This window comes from Vidua chalybeata, chromosome 6 (genome assembly GCF_026979565.1).
Source record: "Vidua chalybeata isolate OUT-0048 chromosome 6, bVidCha1 merged haplotype, whole genome shotgun sequence".
NCBI lineage: Eukaryota > Metazoa > Chordata > Aves > Passeriformes > Viduidae > Vidua > Vidua chalybeata.
Genome location: NC_071535.1, coordinates 16,307,393 through 16,321,464, shown reverse-complemented (window position 1 = coordinate 16,321,464; position 14,072 = coordinate 16,307,393). Strand labels below are relative to the sequence as shown.

General features: G+C 36.2%; 1 protein-coding gene across 2 annotated transcripts in view; it reads right to left on the bottom strand.

Moving 5' to 3' along the window:
* Positions 1–671: 671 nt before the first annotated feature.
* The window catches only part of PPP4R3A (protein phosphatase 4 regulatory subunit 3A), a 40,671-nt gene continuing 27,270 nt past the window's right edge, over positions 672–14,072 (bottom strand). For both annotated transcript variants that reach the window (XM_053945087.1, XM_053945086.1), the window contains 11 exons: positions 11,017–11,094; positions 10,800–10,916; positions 10,206–10,322; positions 9,805–9,936; positions 9,616–9,718; positions 8,541–8,699; positions 7,197–7,366; positions 5,519–5,661; positions 4,384–4,574; positions 3,671–3,897; positions 672–1,443 (listed from right to left, as the gene is read on the bottom strand). In XM_053945087.1, the coding sequence (XP_053801062.1) occupies positions 1,330–1,443; positions 3,671–3,897; positions 4,384–4,574; positions 5,519–5,661; positions 7,197–7,366; positions 8,541–8,699; positions 9,616–9,718; positions 9,805–9,936; positions 10,206–10,322; positions 10,800–10,916; positions 11,017–11,094 (1,551 nt within the window). In that variant the 3' untranslated portion in view covers positions 672–1,329. The remainder of the gene's footprint in view (positions 1,444–3,670; positions 3,898–4,383; positions 4,575–5,518; positions 5,662–7,196; positions 7,367–8,540; positions 8,700–9,615; positions 9,719–9,804; positions 9,937–10,205; positions 10,323–10,799; positions 10,917–11,016; positions 11,095–14,072) is intronic.

The following is a 14,072-nucleotide window of genomic DNA, read 5'->3' as shown; positions in this document are numbered from 1 at the left end:
GAAGGTGGTCATTGATTTAGACCAAGTTAATTGCTGTTTTTCAACTGAGTATTAGAATACATTTCAAAAGATGGTGTCCTTGTAAAGAGTTTATTCTACAACCAACTTTTATTCATGAAAACTGGTATTCCAAAGGGAATCAGAGATTTTTAAAGAATACCACTAATGCTATTTTCCTTCAGCTTTAATTATTTCTATTTTATTTGTCTAAGTCAAATGAGTCAGTATACTGGTATTCCTAATTCATCCATCTTGCATTTTGGTGAGTTAGTTACCATCACTGTTCTGCATTATGAAATTTCAGTCTCTTTGGAATACTAATTTCCTATCTATAGATTTAATTCTTTTAATTTAATCCTATTTCCCTGATTTTTCTCTCAACATGTGCTGCTGTAAAATTTAATATAAAATATTTAGTCACAAAATAGTATTGCTTTTATGCACATTGTGACAAGACTTTTTTCTCTAATAAAAATTATACCATCTTCCATAAAATCCTTAACCTATTAAGAACTGTGATGCAGAACAAAATTACACAGTGTGAAACAGGTACCAGCACAACAGTGAGATTATATTACATCAAAAAATTTTAATGGTCCCAAATATATACTCAACAACTAAGCATACACTCAGGGGGGCAAAAAAAATTATGACACAAAAGTGACCACATCTAGAATTCCACTCAATCTTTAATCAAGAAGGGACAAACAAATCCCCCACCTCAAAAAAAAATCTGCAGTTTAAAGGGCAAAGGGAACAGATTTAAAAAAAAGAGGAAACTTTATATTCAGCCCTCCCCCGCAGAGGTTTTTAAAACCTGTTGTAGCTCGAGTAAAATGTTCAGAATGTACGATTTCAAAGGCAGGTCTCTTTTATACAAAGAAACTGCTGGCATTCTTAACTAGTGAAGAATTATGGCAAAACCCGCCTTTTCTTCAGAAGTCTCATACATGGTCCAAGAAAGCATATTCTGATTGTAGCAACTGACCAGCCAATCCAGAGTTCCACTAACAAAACTCCTGCCCTGTTGGCTTTTTTTTTTTCTTTTTTTTTTTTTTTTTTTGTTTTGTTTTGTTTTCCATTTCCTTCCCTGAGAAAAGGGCAACATGTGGTCCAAGCTGGAGAGCTCAAAGGCATAAGTCTTTCCCCTAAATGAAGTATTTCTCCTTCTTCTGCTCCTTTGAATTGGCACTTGATTGGCAGAAATCCATTTGTATAGGTTGATCTGTGTCATACACAGTAATTCACAAAAGATTGCTGCTTTGCTGTGGGTTTGTTTTGTTTTTGGAAAAAAATCCTTCCCCAACTGGTAATCTTCAGCAGTTGCCATTATGATGACTCAAGCTTTGCTTTCTTTGACAAAGGTAAAGTTTCCTCTTTATCTTCATCTTCATCATCCTCTTCATCATCATCAGGATAATCTACAAGCCCAACGAGGCCTCCCTACAAAGACAGACATAATTATTATAATTAAGAGAAGGTCTGTACATTGATAATTCATGATTGCATTGTAACATGATGTTTGCACAGAATATTGCCATAAGCACCCTGGGTCAGAATGTTTTGAATAAAATCATGCAGAACAAAAATAAATCCTTCAGTATGAATGAAAACGATAATATTTGAGAAATGTTTAAATGAATAAATCCAAAATGGGGTTTTACCTATCCAGTAGGAAATATTGCCAGCTGAAATTTAAGTAAAGCCAAAAATCGACATCATTTTGCTAAGTGTCACTGCAGCTCCACGTGTAAAGACATAGTTTATTTTTACTGAGCACAGCTGACTGCATTGAGCAATCTGGAAGCACTTCAAAAACAAATGCAGAATACCCTTCAATTTAAATTTTTGAATTATGATTCTTTTAGAACACAGTTTGTCTTCGCAAAAGTTAAGGTGTGTAGTGACAAAGAATGTTTCTGAATAATATAATTGAATGACGTGTACAGGTTACAAAGTTTAAGTAACTTGTCAGTTGAAAATGAAAATGTATCTAGGATCATTAAAAACTCTCTTGTACTGCAAAGACCCACAAATTTAAGATTAGGCAGCTCTGGACCATTGAAGAAGCAGCATGAACTTCGGAAACTTCCCCTAACCATACTATGTTGCAATTTATGAAGCATCAAATTCTCAAAGATCCTATTACTTATTCAGGTGCCTAATAATGGACACCCAGATCAGAACATTTCAGTCAATTGTATAACAAAACACAACTTGAAAAACAATTACACATATTCTGTACAGTCACATACATGTAACACTTGAGTACACTACACCTAAAGCAACAACATCAGGTAATTAGTGAAAAACCCAATTTCAGCACTGTTTCTAGTTTGTGACTGGTATGTTTTACTCTGAAAGAAGGTAAGATACCTTCTGCCTGAATCCAGGAGTGTTTTTCAGTGCACTTCATGTTCCCTTTTGTAACCTGAACAATTTTCTTTTGTCACCACTACTTGAATTTATGGAGTCCATACTGTATCCAATGTATGTAAAGACTCCATTTCGGACTCAAGGAATTACACTGTCTGGGAGAGAAAAACCTCTAATAGATTGAATGGATTTGCAAGCCAATTCCATCCCTTTTAAAAAGCACTTGACTAACTCTTGGATTATACAAGGAGTTTCTTCCACAGAAGTATTTAGATGAAGTGTCCTTAGGTTCTTCCATCAGCCAAACTCTTCTGATCCAGGTGTTTTCAAGAGAATGCAATCCAAATACAAATTCTTAAGCCATGTTGAGCAGGAAAAAACGCCAAACCCTAAACCCCCATTTACCTTCACTAGAAGTTAGGTGAACAAGCAGTATGGTAGCATTACAAAACAAGGATGAATCAGTGTTATTCCAAGACTATCTGACAACTGACACACATACCCCACCTTTCAGAAATGGAAATACTTGTAATGAAAATAAATTCTCATTATCTGAACTACACTGTATCAACATTACCTTATCTGCCCTCTTGTGCTGGGAAAATAGCAGTCACTCTACTTTCCTGACTCAGTTCAAACATTTTTATTCAAAAATCTGATAAAATCCAATAGTGTCCTAAAATGTATTTTAAAATGCTAGTTTTGAATATTCACTCTAAGTTACAATGCTCTTTTAAAGTGGCATTCTTCTTCTACTTCAGAATGATCCAAATCAAAACTGTAAGTTAGTTCAAAGATAAAAATGTCACACTTGGGTATTAAAAATTGTTCTGGCTTACAGCAATCACCGTCCAATGCAATTTATTTTGTCCACACAGCTCAGTTATAGAATTCTGAACAACATTAAAATGGTGATAGTAGAAATGCTCAATGGATGTGCAGGGCATTGTGGTATCTATCACAATTTGGCTATGTTTCCAAAATATTTATCTGTCAAATATCCCTGTGCAATTTAACATAAGCGCAGTGTTGTCTGTATTTCACTGTAAATATCACTGCTAAGAGCAACTAATGGCATGCTTCCCACTTGACCAGTCTGGGCATTAAAAGAACTTTTATTTCTTTTATACACAGCAGATCTCGTTAAAAATGCTGAAGGTCAGACAAGAAGTACACACAAACCAGACAGTCCACTACTGCTTAACTTCTTGGGACTCACACAAACTTCAGAGAGATGCAAAAGCAAACTCCTACCCTGTAACAATAAAGTCAACCTACAACCATTCAAAATTACCTTAGTTGTAATAGCTGCCATCTGAGATGTGCTTTTAGAAACTGATCCAGGTGAGCCAGGGGACCCTGGAGACCCAGGGGACCCAGGAGATCCAGGCAGATTACTTGCAGATGACTGGCTGGTAAGGTTAGATTTTGTACCACTAGAAAAAGAAAGCTTGAAACTTGGGCTCTGACGACCTGAAAGGTTAGTTTTCAGAAGAACTTCCTTTTCTTCACTCTCTTTCACTGGAAGGAAAAAAAAAAGGCAAAAAGAAAGCAGTATTATTAAGTGAAACATTTAATTACAAATCACTTCACTGTTTACTAAAAGGCTTAATACTTTATGTATAACTCAGTTAAGTGAGACATCATAGACTTTTTCCTTACTACTGTACCACCTACCAGTGGTTGTCACTGACCAGGAACGAACACTTTTGTTCTACCAATGGTATCACCTGAACATTTATGTAGAAAATTTTGAGTTAACACATAACATTTAATTATAACCCAAATAAAACACCGAAAAGCTTGACTATCAGATAAGATTTTAATTCAAATGCTTTAAGAAATTTAAAACATATTTTGTATCATTCTGCCTCTAAATACAACAAAACTTTTTTAATATGTGGTCTACCAAATTGATGTTGCAATTTCAAAATAAATACATGCAGATCCTTCACTGCAGCAGGACTGAATAATACAAGTTACGCCATTCATCTTCTCATCACTTACATTTTTTTCTTTCCATGAATTTGCTGATAGGGTCCATAATATCCTCATCATTTTTAGGCTTGTCAGAAGGGGGCACTACTGCCTCTCCATCTTCCATATCATCTTCATCAGTATTAAACCACATTTCCTCCTCATCCTCCAGGGTTCTTGCATCCCTTCTGTACCTGTGGTTTCTCAAAATGGAGCGCATGCTGCAGAACAGGAGGTTTTAAAAGCTTAGATTCAAAAATCAACTTATATTAATAATAAAACTTCTACTTGATACTCAGTGACAGCTTACAGATCCATACATTGCAGAGCAATAAAAACACCAGCAAATCATTCCCTATTGCAAACCTTTGTATTTTTTATGTGTTTTCAAACTAATTCAAGACAGCAAAACAAGAAGAGATCTTGCTAACAATTCTTGAGAGTAACTCATCTGTTCACACAGCAGTCATTTTGTTTTAATGAAACTAGACATAAAGCAAAAATAAATGGAGCAAAAAGGCCTAAACTTCCTATTTTTATACATCTCAACCTTTTAACCTTGGGCAACTGTGTACTAAGGAAGGGAACTTTTGCTCTGGCAAAAGGAAAGAGCGATTCAAGCTTTGCATCAGGTTGCTTTTTACTCCATCAGCAAATCTAACAGGGACAAAAGCATTCTCTGAAAATTTCTTTCTATGTTCTATTCCTCAGGCATTTTGATAAAGCTTATCTAAATATCTACTCCCACAACTAAAATGAAAGGAAATCTGACATGTAAATTTTTGAAGGAAAAATCCACAGAATGGTAATTCACAACTGACAGTCTTTCAGATCAGCAGTGGAAATCTGTTATTTAAACAAATCAACTTGATAGAGATACTTGGTAGACTTCCAGCCTCATTAAAGTACTGCACAGAAGTTTAAGATACAATAAATTAGCATTATGACTGGGGGTCCAGGAACTAACGTTTGCTGAAAGCTGATGAAATGTCTCTAGCAACATATTTGAAAATCACACTTTTAATCAAGTAAATTCAGGAAGGCTTGAGAAGCAAGCAGGAGTCTAAATTACCTACATTTTCCAGAATAAGAGAACAACCCACCAATAGTCTCATAAGAGAATTAAAGCATCAATATACTATTAAGAGCATTTAGTGTATTTTACCTGTCAAGTTTTGGATTATCTTGTCTTTCCCTTTGTTGTTCAAATCGTAGTTTCAGTCCTTTGAATGTCTGCACATAATCTACATCTTCCAGTGCCTTCCAGTAATTTTCAATTACATGAGCCGTTAATGATTTTATATCTTCCTACAGGAAGAAACAAACATAAAGTGACTTATTTTCATTCCAATTAATTTATTTAATATAAAAACTATCTGAAATGAGAATGCCATAGCAAGCACTGTATTAACTTATGCAAAAATGAGTATATAAGTATTTAAGTTTAATTAAAAATCTAGAGCCTTAAGTATTTGATTAGCAAAACAACATAAATTTTCTAGCAGTGTCTCCTTCAAAACATTACAGAACCTAAAGCCTGATAAAAACTATACCAATCCCAATCCTAAAATGTCTTTCCACTGTAACTGAGAGATATTTTTATACTGATATACAGCACGGCGTGCAGTCCTTCAGAAACAGGCTGATCCAGCAAGGGTTCCCTGTGGGGTCACAAGTTCCTGTCAGTGAACATGCTCCAGCGTGGGATCCTCTCTCCATAGGGCCACAGCTCCTGCCAGGAGCCTGTTCCAGCACAGGCTTCCCGAGGGGTCAGAGCCTCCTTCTTCAGGCCTCCACCTGCTCTAGCCTGGGGTCCTTCAGAGGTGTATCTCTGCTGCACCACAGACCTCCAGTGGGCTACAGGGAGATGGTGGCCTCACCATGGACATCACCATCACCATGGACATCACCACAGGCTGCAGGGCAATCTCTGCTCTGACCTCAGCCAGTGGCACATTTATCTTGGAGCCAGCTGGCATTGGTTCTATTGAACACAGGGGAAGCTTCCAGCAGCTTCTACAGAAACCACTCCTTTAGCCACTGCCCACCACTGCCACTGCAAAACCAATATGCCACTGTACAAGTCATGACCACCTATACAGGTGAACTTTTTTCATAGCTTCAAAACCAGTTTTCAATCAACTCTTCCATGATGATCAGGTCATCTTATTCTTGAATTACCCTGAGTCCCAACACAAAGAAGAAAGAGGTGATCAACACTACAGATTTCAAGAGGTAGCAAGGCATGGTGACTTACTCCTCCACAACTGTCTGCACCCTAGCTTGGCCCCATTTACCACATTTAAAGTCTGTACAGCATCTTGACAGAATCTGGATGCAAACAACAGCAAGGAAATAATACTGTGCAGACAGCCAACTGGCATGAATATTTAAGAGACTCCCCATGCAAGGAACTTGGTAATACTCCATTAAAATAATCAAAAGAGATTGGTATCTCTTTTGTATAATTCCATATTCCATTGCATTGACATTACAGACCACAGCTAAATTTGATGGGTTTGCAGCAGTAGTTTCTAATTACATTCCTGTCATAACAAGCCCATCCAATCTGCATGATGAAATTTGATTAGTGCTGCCTTTGCAAATCTGGGTACTGTGAGTACAGTATCAAGTGAATTTAGTCTTCAACTAATAGTACTGTTTGAATGTAAGAAAGAACATGTACAAATATGCAACAGCGATATAAAACAATGTTCATATAAATACAACATCATATGGTCCAATAGGATAGCATAATTTAGGGCAAAAGCAAAAAGAAAAGTAATCTTGAATTACAAGACTAAACAATGCAGTCATTATTTTCTGCATATAATAGCACTCACCACTCTGATAAATTCGAACATCTCTATTATGGCAGAGTTCATCAGATTATAACGGGAACCATTATTTAGAAATGCTTTGACCACGGGTTCAAACAAAAAACTTTTCATTATGTAACGGTTGTAGAATTCATCCTTTAGCCCAATTATCTTTCTCTTGAACCGAAGGGCACCTGAAACACAAGTGTTGTCCAAAGGAGTTTTTTTTTAATTTAACAGCAATATTGCAGAAATTACTCAGCATTAGTTAGGACAATTTACAGCCTCAGTTCATATACAGCAATACATTCAGTCTTTCTCTGCTTCTCTATACTGCTGAAGATTACTAACCTGTTCTATCATAAAGAAATCCTCCATCATAACTGTACAAATGAAAACACCTCTCTTCTTCACTGAAGAATTCATATAGTATTGTTTAACTATAATACTACTAATATAAAAATCTATTTTCAATTTTTTAAATTACTTATGGTAAAGGTAAAACATTTTGTCAGTAAAAGAGCTCAGAAATTTGCTTATCAACCCTATTATTCAAATGTTTGGTTAGATTTAATTTGTTATATCTGATTAGAATATAAATAATCTCATTTTAAAATTGGTAAATGACTTTTTATTCACACACATAGTAAGGCAAAGGCTTGATTTGCAAGCAGTTTAAAGCTCTTTCTGAAACTCCAAAGTGTACACAAGTTAGAGAATGTCCATGCATAAAGAGAAAGTACAGTATCACATGGCAGCACATTTTGCTTAGCAACCATGTGTACAGGTTATTTGGTTACAAAATGTAAAAGGTACTTATTGTATGGTACAGCTCAGTCAACTTAAGGCTTTGGTTTTTTAACTCTATGTGCACAACAGAATTACAGAGAAAATCTCCTACTTGCCTCCAGAATTAAGTCTGCTTTGACACTACTGAGCTGAGCGTGCTCAAGAAACTACCAGTCTGAAGAGCAGCACACTGAACTTCCATACAGTTTCATGCAGTCAGGTAGTCATAGCTCTAATTAAGTACCTCTAGTAATTTCTACTAAAAAAGCCATCAAAACTTACAATGTTCTCTTAGTATATTCAATACTGACATACCATCTCTTCAATTCCCCTCTCCACTGAGACGAAGCAAAATCCTTCTTTTTTAAGGATAAAAATGTATCTATAAGTGCAAAATTATTTACTAATAGTAGCTGATATAACTATAATCTAGTATGAGAAACATAGACTATAACATAGAATTTCTGTATTCAGTAAAAAATTGTCATGATCTCTGAACATTTTTTTTCCAGCAGAGTGAAGATATCTATCAGTTCACATCCACAAAATTCTAGTTTATTCCTTAGCTTTTAAACTTACACAATGCCAAGAAAGCGTGCTTTGAGGCCATGAGAACAAGGACCCTTCGCAGGATATCTTTGTTAATAATGTAGTTTTTTATGTGATAGGTATGATGTTCTACACAGAAAGTTAGCAATTCCAGTATTAATGCCAAGAGTTGGGCTGTCTGAAAATCATCTGTAATAAAGCAAAACCAAAATAATTAAATGTATCTGGAATACTGCCTTCAGAAACTAACTTCAAATATCCAATTGCACTCCAGTAAACATTTCCAAGTTTTTTTCTTTTCCCACAGACATTTCATGAAACATGCTGCAGAATATGTTTAGTCTTGAAAACAGAAATTGAACAAATTTGTTATGGACTGAGTATTTTCTATGAATACAGATATGGCAGGAAACTCTTAAAATACGCAACCGATTACATTTTTCTTAAATTGGTGTTTGAAGGTTCAGAGTACAGAACATAAGTAGCCAGGCTTATTTAACCAAATCACATTATGATGTCCACAAATCCAGATCATAAACTATCACCCCAGATGCAGTGTATTGACCAAGTTTACACCAAAAATGTGATGTATAATGCCTTTTAACTAAAGTACTATGCAAGAAATACCTCGGGGTCTTGTAACACTTGTAGTAAGAACTGCTGCTAGTAGCCAGCATGAACAATTACTTCATCACTGATTTCTGCTTTCTTAGTCTGCTGTAGAAACAACTCTCAAACTCAGCACACCTTCCCAGGGGAAATGTTGCAACATTTCTAGTAATCCCTGACCTTAAGAAACCATTTAGACATGTTTAGAAGTCTATGTCAGTGCCCCATGAGTTCCTAAAAATTGTACAAGTATTTTATTTTATTTTTTGCTAAAGCCAAATTTGCAGCAAATGTTGTTCACTTCTTAAATCTGGTCTCTCTGCAGTTTTGTGCTTATGCATTATTCAAATGACTAAATATTGAATCGGCATTTTACTTTGAACTATGTTTCATAATCTCAGACTCAAGTTTTTTAGATGGAAAATGTTCTTTGACAATTATTCTAAATACTGACATTCAACAGTCTTGATGTGCCCAAAATCCAGAGTGTCATTACCTTTGCTAGGCTTGTCCTCTGTAGTATTGGCCAATAAAGGGGCTGTCAGAACATGCATACAATGTTTGTAGAAGAAACCCAAGAATTCTGTCTTTTCTGTTTTCTAAGGAATGAAAAAAATATATGTAACACATATTATCAAATGCCCTAAAAAATCAAATGTAATTTCATTTGAAGGTATTTACTTACATTAGCAGTGGCAAGCATATTTTCTGGATCAACTAAAGTACGGAGCAAACCCATGAGTAGCACTGCTCCTCCAAGTTCTGGATCTGTGTCACAAATCATGTGTTCTATAATGAGGTTAATGAGTAATATATCCTAAGAGGGGAAAAAAAAATCAATTCAAATGCTATTCCCTTGTGCCAAATCTGAAATTATACAATGCAACAAGCATCTGTGAACAGGTGAACTCATCTCACCTAACAGAACTCTTTAAAACACAGCAGCTCAGTGCCCTGTTACCAAATTCCAAATTACTTCTTTGAAACTAGGGCTCATGTCATTCACAGCCATAAATATACACCAGTAACTTCAAACCCCAGTGATTTCCTAAACATTACACCCATTTCTGAGGACTCTTTACTTACATCATCATTCTGCTGCGCTTCCTGCATGACAAATTCTCGTACCATGGATGGGTTGTATTCAACCAAATATGAGAATATATCAGTGGCTGCACTTCGTACTTGTGCATCATCCATACCCTGGAAAAGTCAAATAAAATCATTTTGTTTTCTTCAAAGGGCTAAATGGAACCAGAAAACACACTGCTTTAATTCCTTCTCACAAATCACACCTAACTATTGCTAAAACCATATTCTAAAACTAAGTCAACTCTGTAAATTTGACAACAGCTGGACAAAATAAATTTTATGGTTTCCATGCCCTTTGATCTATTTCCTTATTTCCTTACTTATTTGGATACCAAAAAGCAAGCAGAGCTAGGAAAGGAAATAGAAAAACAAAAACTGAAGAATGCCAGGGTACTTACCAATGCCATATTGTAAAAGCTTTTAAAGTTTAACAAAAATATTTTGAACATTCTGTATCTTAAGTTAGGACAAGCCAAATGAAGCAAACAAAAAGAAAACCACCTGCTGAAGTTTGTGCTGAAGTTAATTTTTAAAAAGCCTCTCTGAAGATTGACAAAACTGTTATGACAAATAATTAAAATGACTTACCAATATGACTTCTAGGGCAGGCAGTATGCCCATATTTGACAAAGTTTTGAAAAATGCATCTCTGTTTTGAGGTTGCAGTGTTTGTGAGAATGCACAAAACTCTTTCAGAAAATTTACCTGAAAACCAGGAATATACTAGTTTAGTAATTAAAAAGAAAAAAAAAAGTATTCACATGTCACTTTGTGGTAACTGTCACATATTTTACAGGTTTCTTACCAATTCCTGTCTTTTCTCCTCATCTGTGGCTTCATCTGTTAGTTGTGCAAACAAATCTGTCAGAAATTTTTCATCTTCCTACAAAAGCAAAACAATACCATTTGTTTATTTGACAGTATCAAAAGGCATCCAAGTATAATATAAAGTTCTTCTAGACCATGCTTCCTGGAATGAAGAGAACATATGTTTGAATACCGTAATTAATCACACCAGTATCAATTTTCTAATTCACTTTTCAAGTACATTAATATGTATCTTGTTTTTGAGCTTTAATCATGTTCAGAATCCCTCCACCCCCAAACAATTCACTCTCAATTACGACGTTTGTTGCACTGCTTTCTAGTTGCCCTTTTTCTACTTTTTACTGCAACTCTCATTGTTTTGTCTTTGACTTCTTCAACTTCCTTCCCCCTTGTCACATGCCTGTCCCCCTAAATCACACCACCCTTGGTCAGCTGTTTACATACATTTATAAACAACATCCCACACAGCCCTACACAGACACATGCATACAAGCATATCTTTGGAATGCTATTAGATCACTCAAGCACAACAGAAGCAAGGACACAATGAAGGGAAAGCTGCCTAACAGCAGGAATGAGGTGAGCTTCCTTCCCCTCAATGTTGTGAAAAGGGTGAATTCTAGAGACCAAATCAAAACAACTGTTCCTATTACATACAGAATTCATTGGACATTCTGGCTGACAGCATTCAAAACCCATTCCATTATTTTCACACAGGTGTATCTTAGCAAAACTACAAACAGCTCCAAACACATTACAAATGTGTATTTAGACTGAAAGAAGGAACAATATTTAGCTTTCCATAACCTTTACTATCCTAACAACTAGGAAATTATTAAGAAATAGACCTTCTCCCATACTTTTCCTAATATTATGCAGTAGTAAGGCAGCACTTGCTTGAGAAAGGTTCCAGTATATCAGGTACTAATGCATTTTTTCAGAAAACTGACACTTGTTTCTTGTGAAGTCAGTAATATATGGATGTGCAACATCCCTCCATCCCAAAAACACAGTGCCAGAAATCCAAGCTTCTTTGCTCATGTTTGCACTGCATAAAGCAAAACCATGAAAGTACTTCAGATACACACACAAAAGCTTTCTTATGTTGTGAATTCCCTCAGTACCTCATCCACGCTCAACACGCGGCCTTGCTGAGGAAGTGAGCACCTCAGTTCTGATAGCACACCATGCTAAGGCTGCTACAACACTGCCACAACGCAATCAGCATCTCTACGTGGCACTGCACAACACAGATAAACCCACAATAGGCTGGCATGAGCTACTATATCTCATTGCACCATAAGGTAAACCTTTTGTTTAGAATATGCCACATTTTTTCTTGTCTGATGCTGAGCTGTGCTCCTAACCTGACCCAACAGGTAATGAAAAAGAGTGATTTCTGGACACAAGTTTCAGTGCTCTTTCAGTGACTGCTTCAAAATCAAAACAAAAGGAGGTAAGAGAGGCTCACTTGAAGTATACCAAAATTCACTCTGGATGATCAAGCACAGATGTAAATTTTGACTTCCAGATATCAACAGTGAAATATGTCCAAAGCAACTATTAAGGTATTTGATTTCAAGAAACATAGCTGAAGCTTTGATGGGAGAATGCAAGGATGTTTGACTACCTGCTATCCAGCTCTTACATGGCTTTGTAAGTTTTCTGTTCTAATATTTAACTCATTAGACATCACAGGTAACTTAAGTAACCCACAGTGGATATACTGACATATTTAGTCACTGAAATTAAAAAAAAAAACCCAAACAAAACAAAACCCCATAAAACCCAGTTCCTTTGAAGACTATGCAGGTTCTTTTCCATGATTAGCAGTGTATTTAAGAGAAGGCCACATAGTTTGATTTCATTTCTCTTTTCACTATTTTGATCAAGATGCAGAACTAATCTTATCTATGAAAACTATTGAGAAGATGCATGCTTATCCCCAGTTGGAAAGCATAACCCTTATTTCCATTCTCACTGTGAAAGCAACTTTTCACCTCTTCCATGATATCTGAGAGTAAGGGCAAGTCAACTATCCTAGAGTGATCACTGTGAAAAAATAATGGAAACTTCAGTAGCAGAAACTTCAGAGCTTCAGTAATGGCTCTTATGCATGTAAGAGCCATAAGTAGTGTACCTCTGAAGAAAAAAAAAAAAAAAAAAAAAGGTATACAATATTACCCAAAGGATCAAACTGGGGGTTTATGTTATGGAAAGAGGAGAGACCCTGTACTGTTGGTGATATGTGGGTCTCATTTATGACCCATTTCAGTGTCCCAGAGACAGAGTCAGCTGGGGAAGCTGCGCATCTGGCACTACGTGGCAGAGCAGCACAGGCAGGACCCCAGCTCAGCTCTCTGACCAGATCCTGCCACACCCCTGACCTGTCCAACATGTGCTTGTCTGCAGCAGAGGGCAACCCACTCACCCTGGTAATTGGGCTTGCAAACATATGGGACTTGTAGAGTGAACCTAAAACTGGCAAGTGATAAAGACTTCAATGCTGTCACTTAATGTTTCAGGACGAATTTGCAGAAGTTCAGTACATAACTATTTTCCAGCATTCCAAATATAGACTACAATACAGTATTTTACAATTCTGCATTAAATATAATACTGAAACATATCTCCATGTCACGTCCTCTCCCAAACTCCATTAAATACCTTGCACTTTTGAATTAACAAGATTACCTGAAATCTCTAGGCTCCAGAACAACCATGACCTATTTAAAATCAGACAAATTAAGATGGCTCTGAGTAATTAAAACATCCCACCCTTGCATGGATAATATGCAGTAAATGGCACTTATTCCAAGAAAATAAAAACAACTTATTACTAACTTCACACTTATGGCTTAGCCCTGAAAAGCGTTCAGCATTTATCTCATTCCAGATGCTTAATGAAAGGCAGACGGGTTGCTGTTCATAAGACCCAATCCTCTCCCATATATAGAAAATCATTGCTAAGAACATTCTAAGTATAAGATTCCCTCTCTCAAGCTTTAAAATTACTGACAAGGGCAATATATC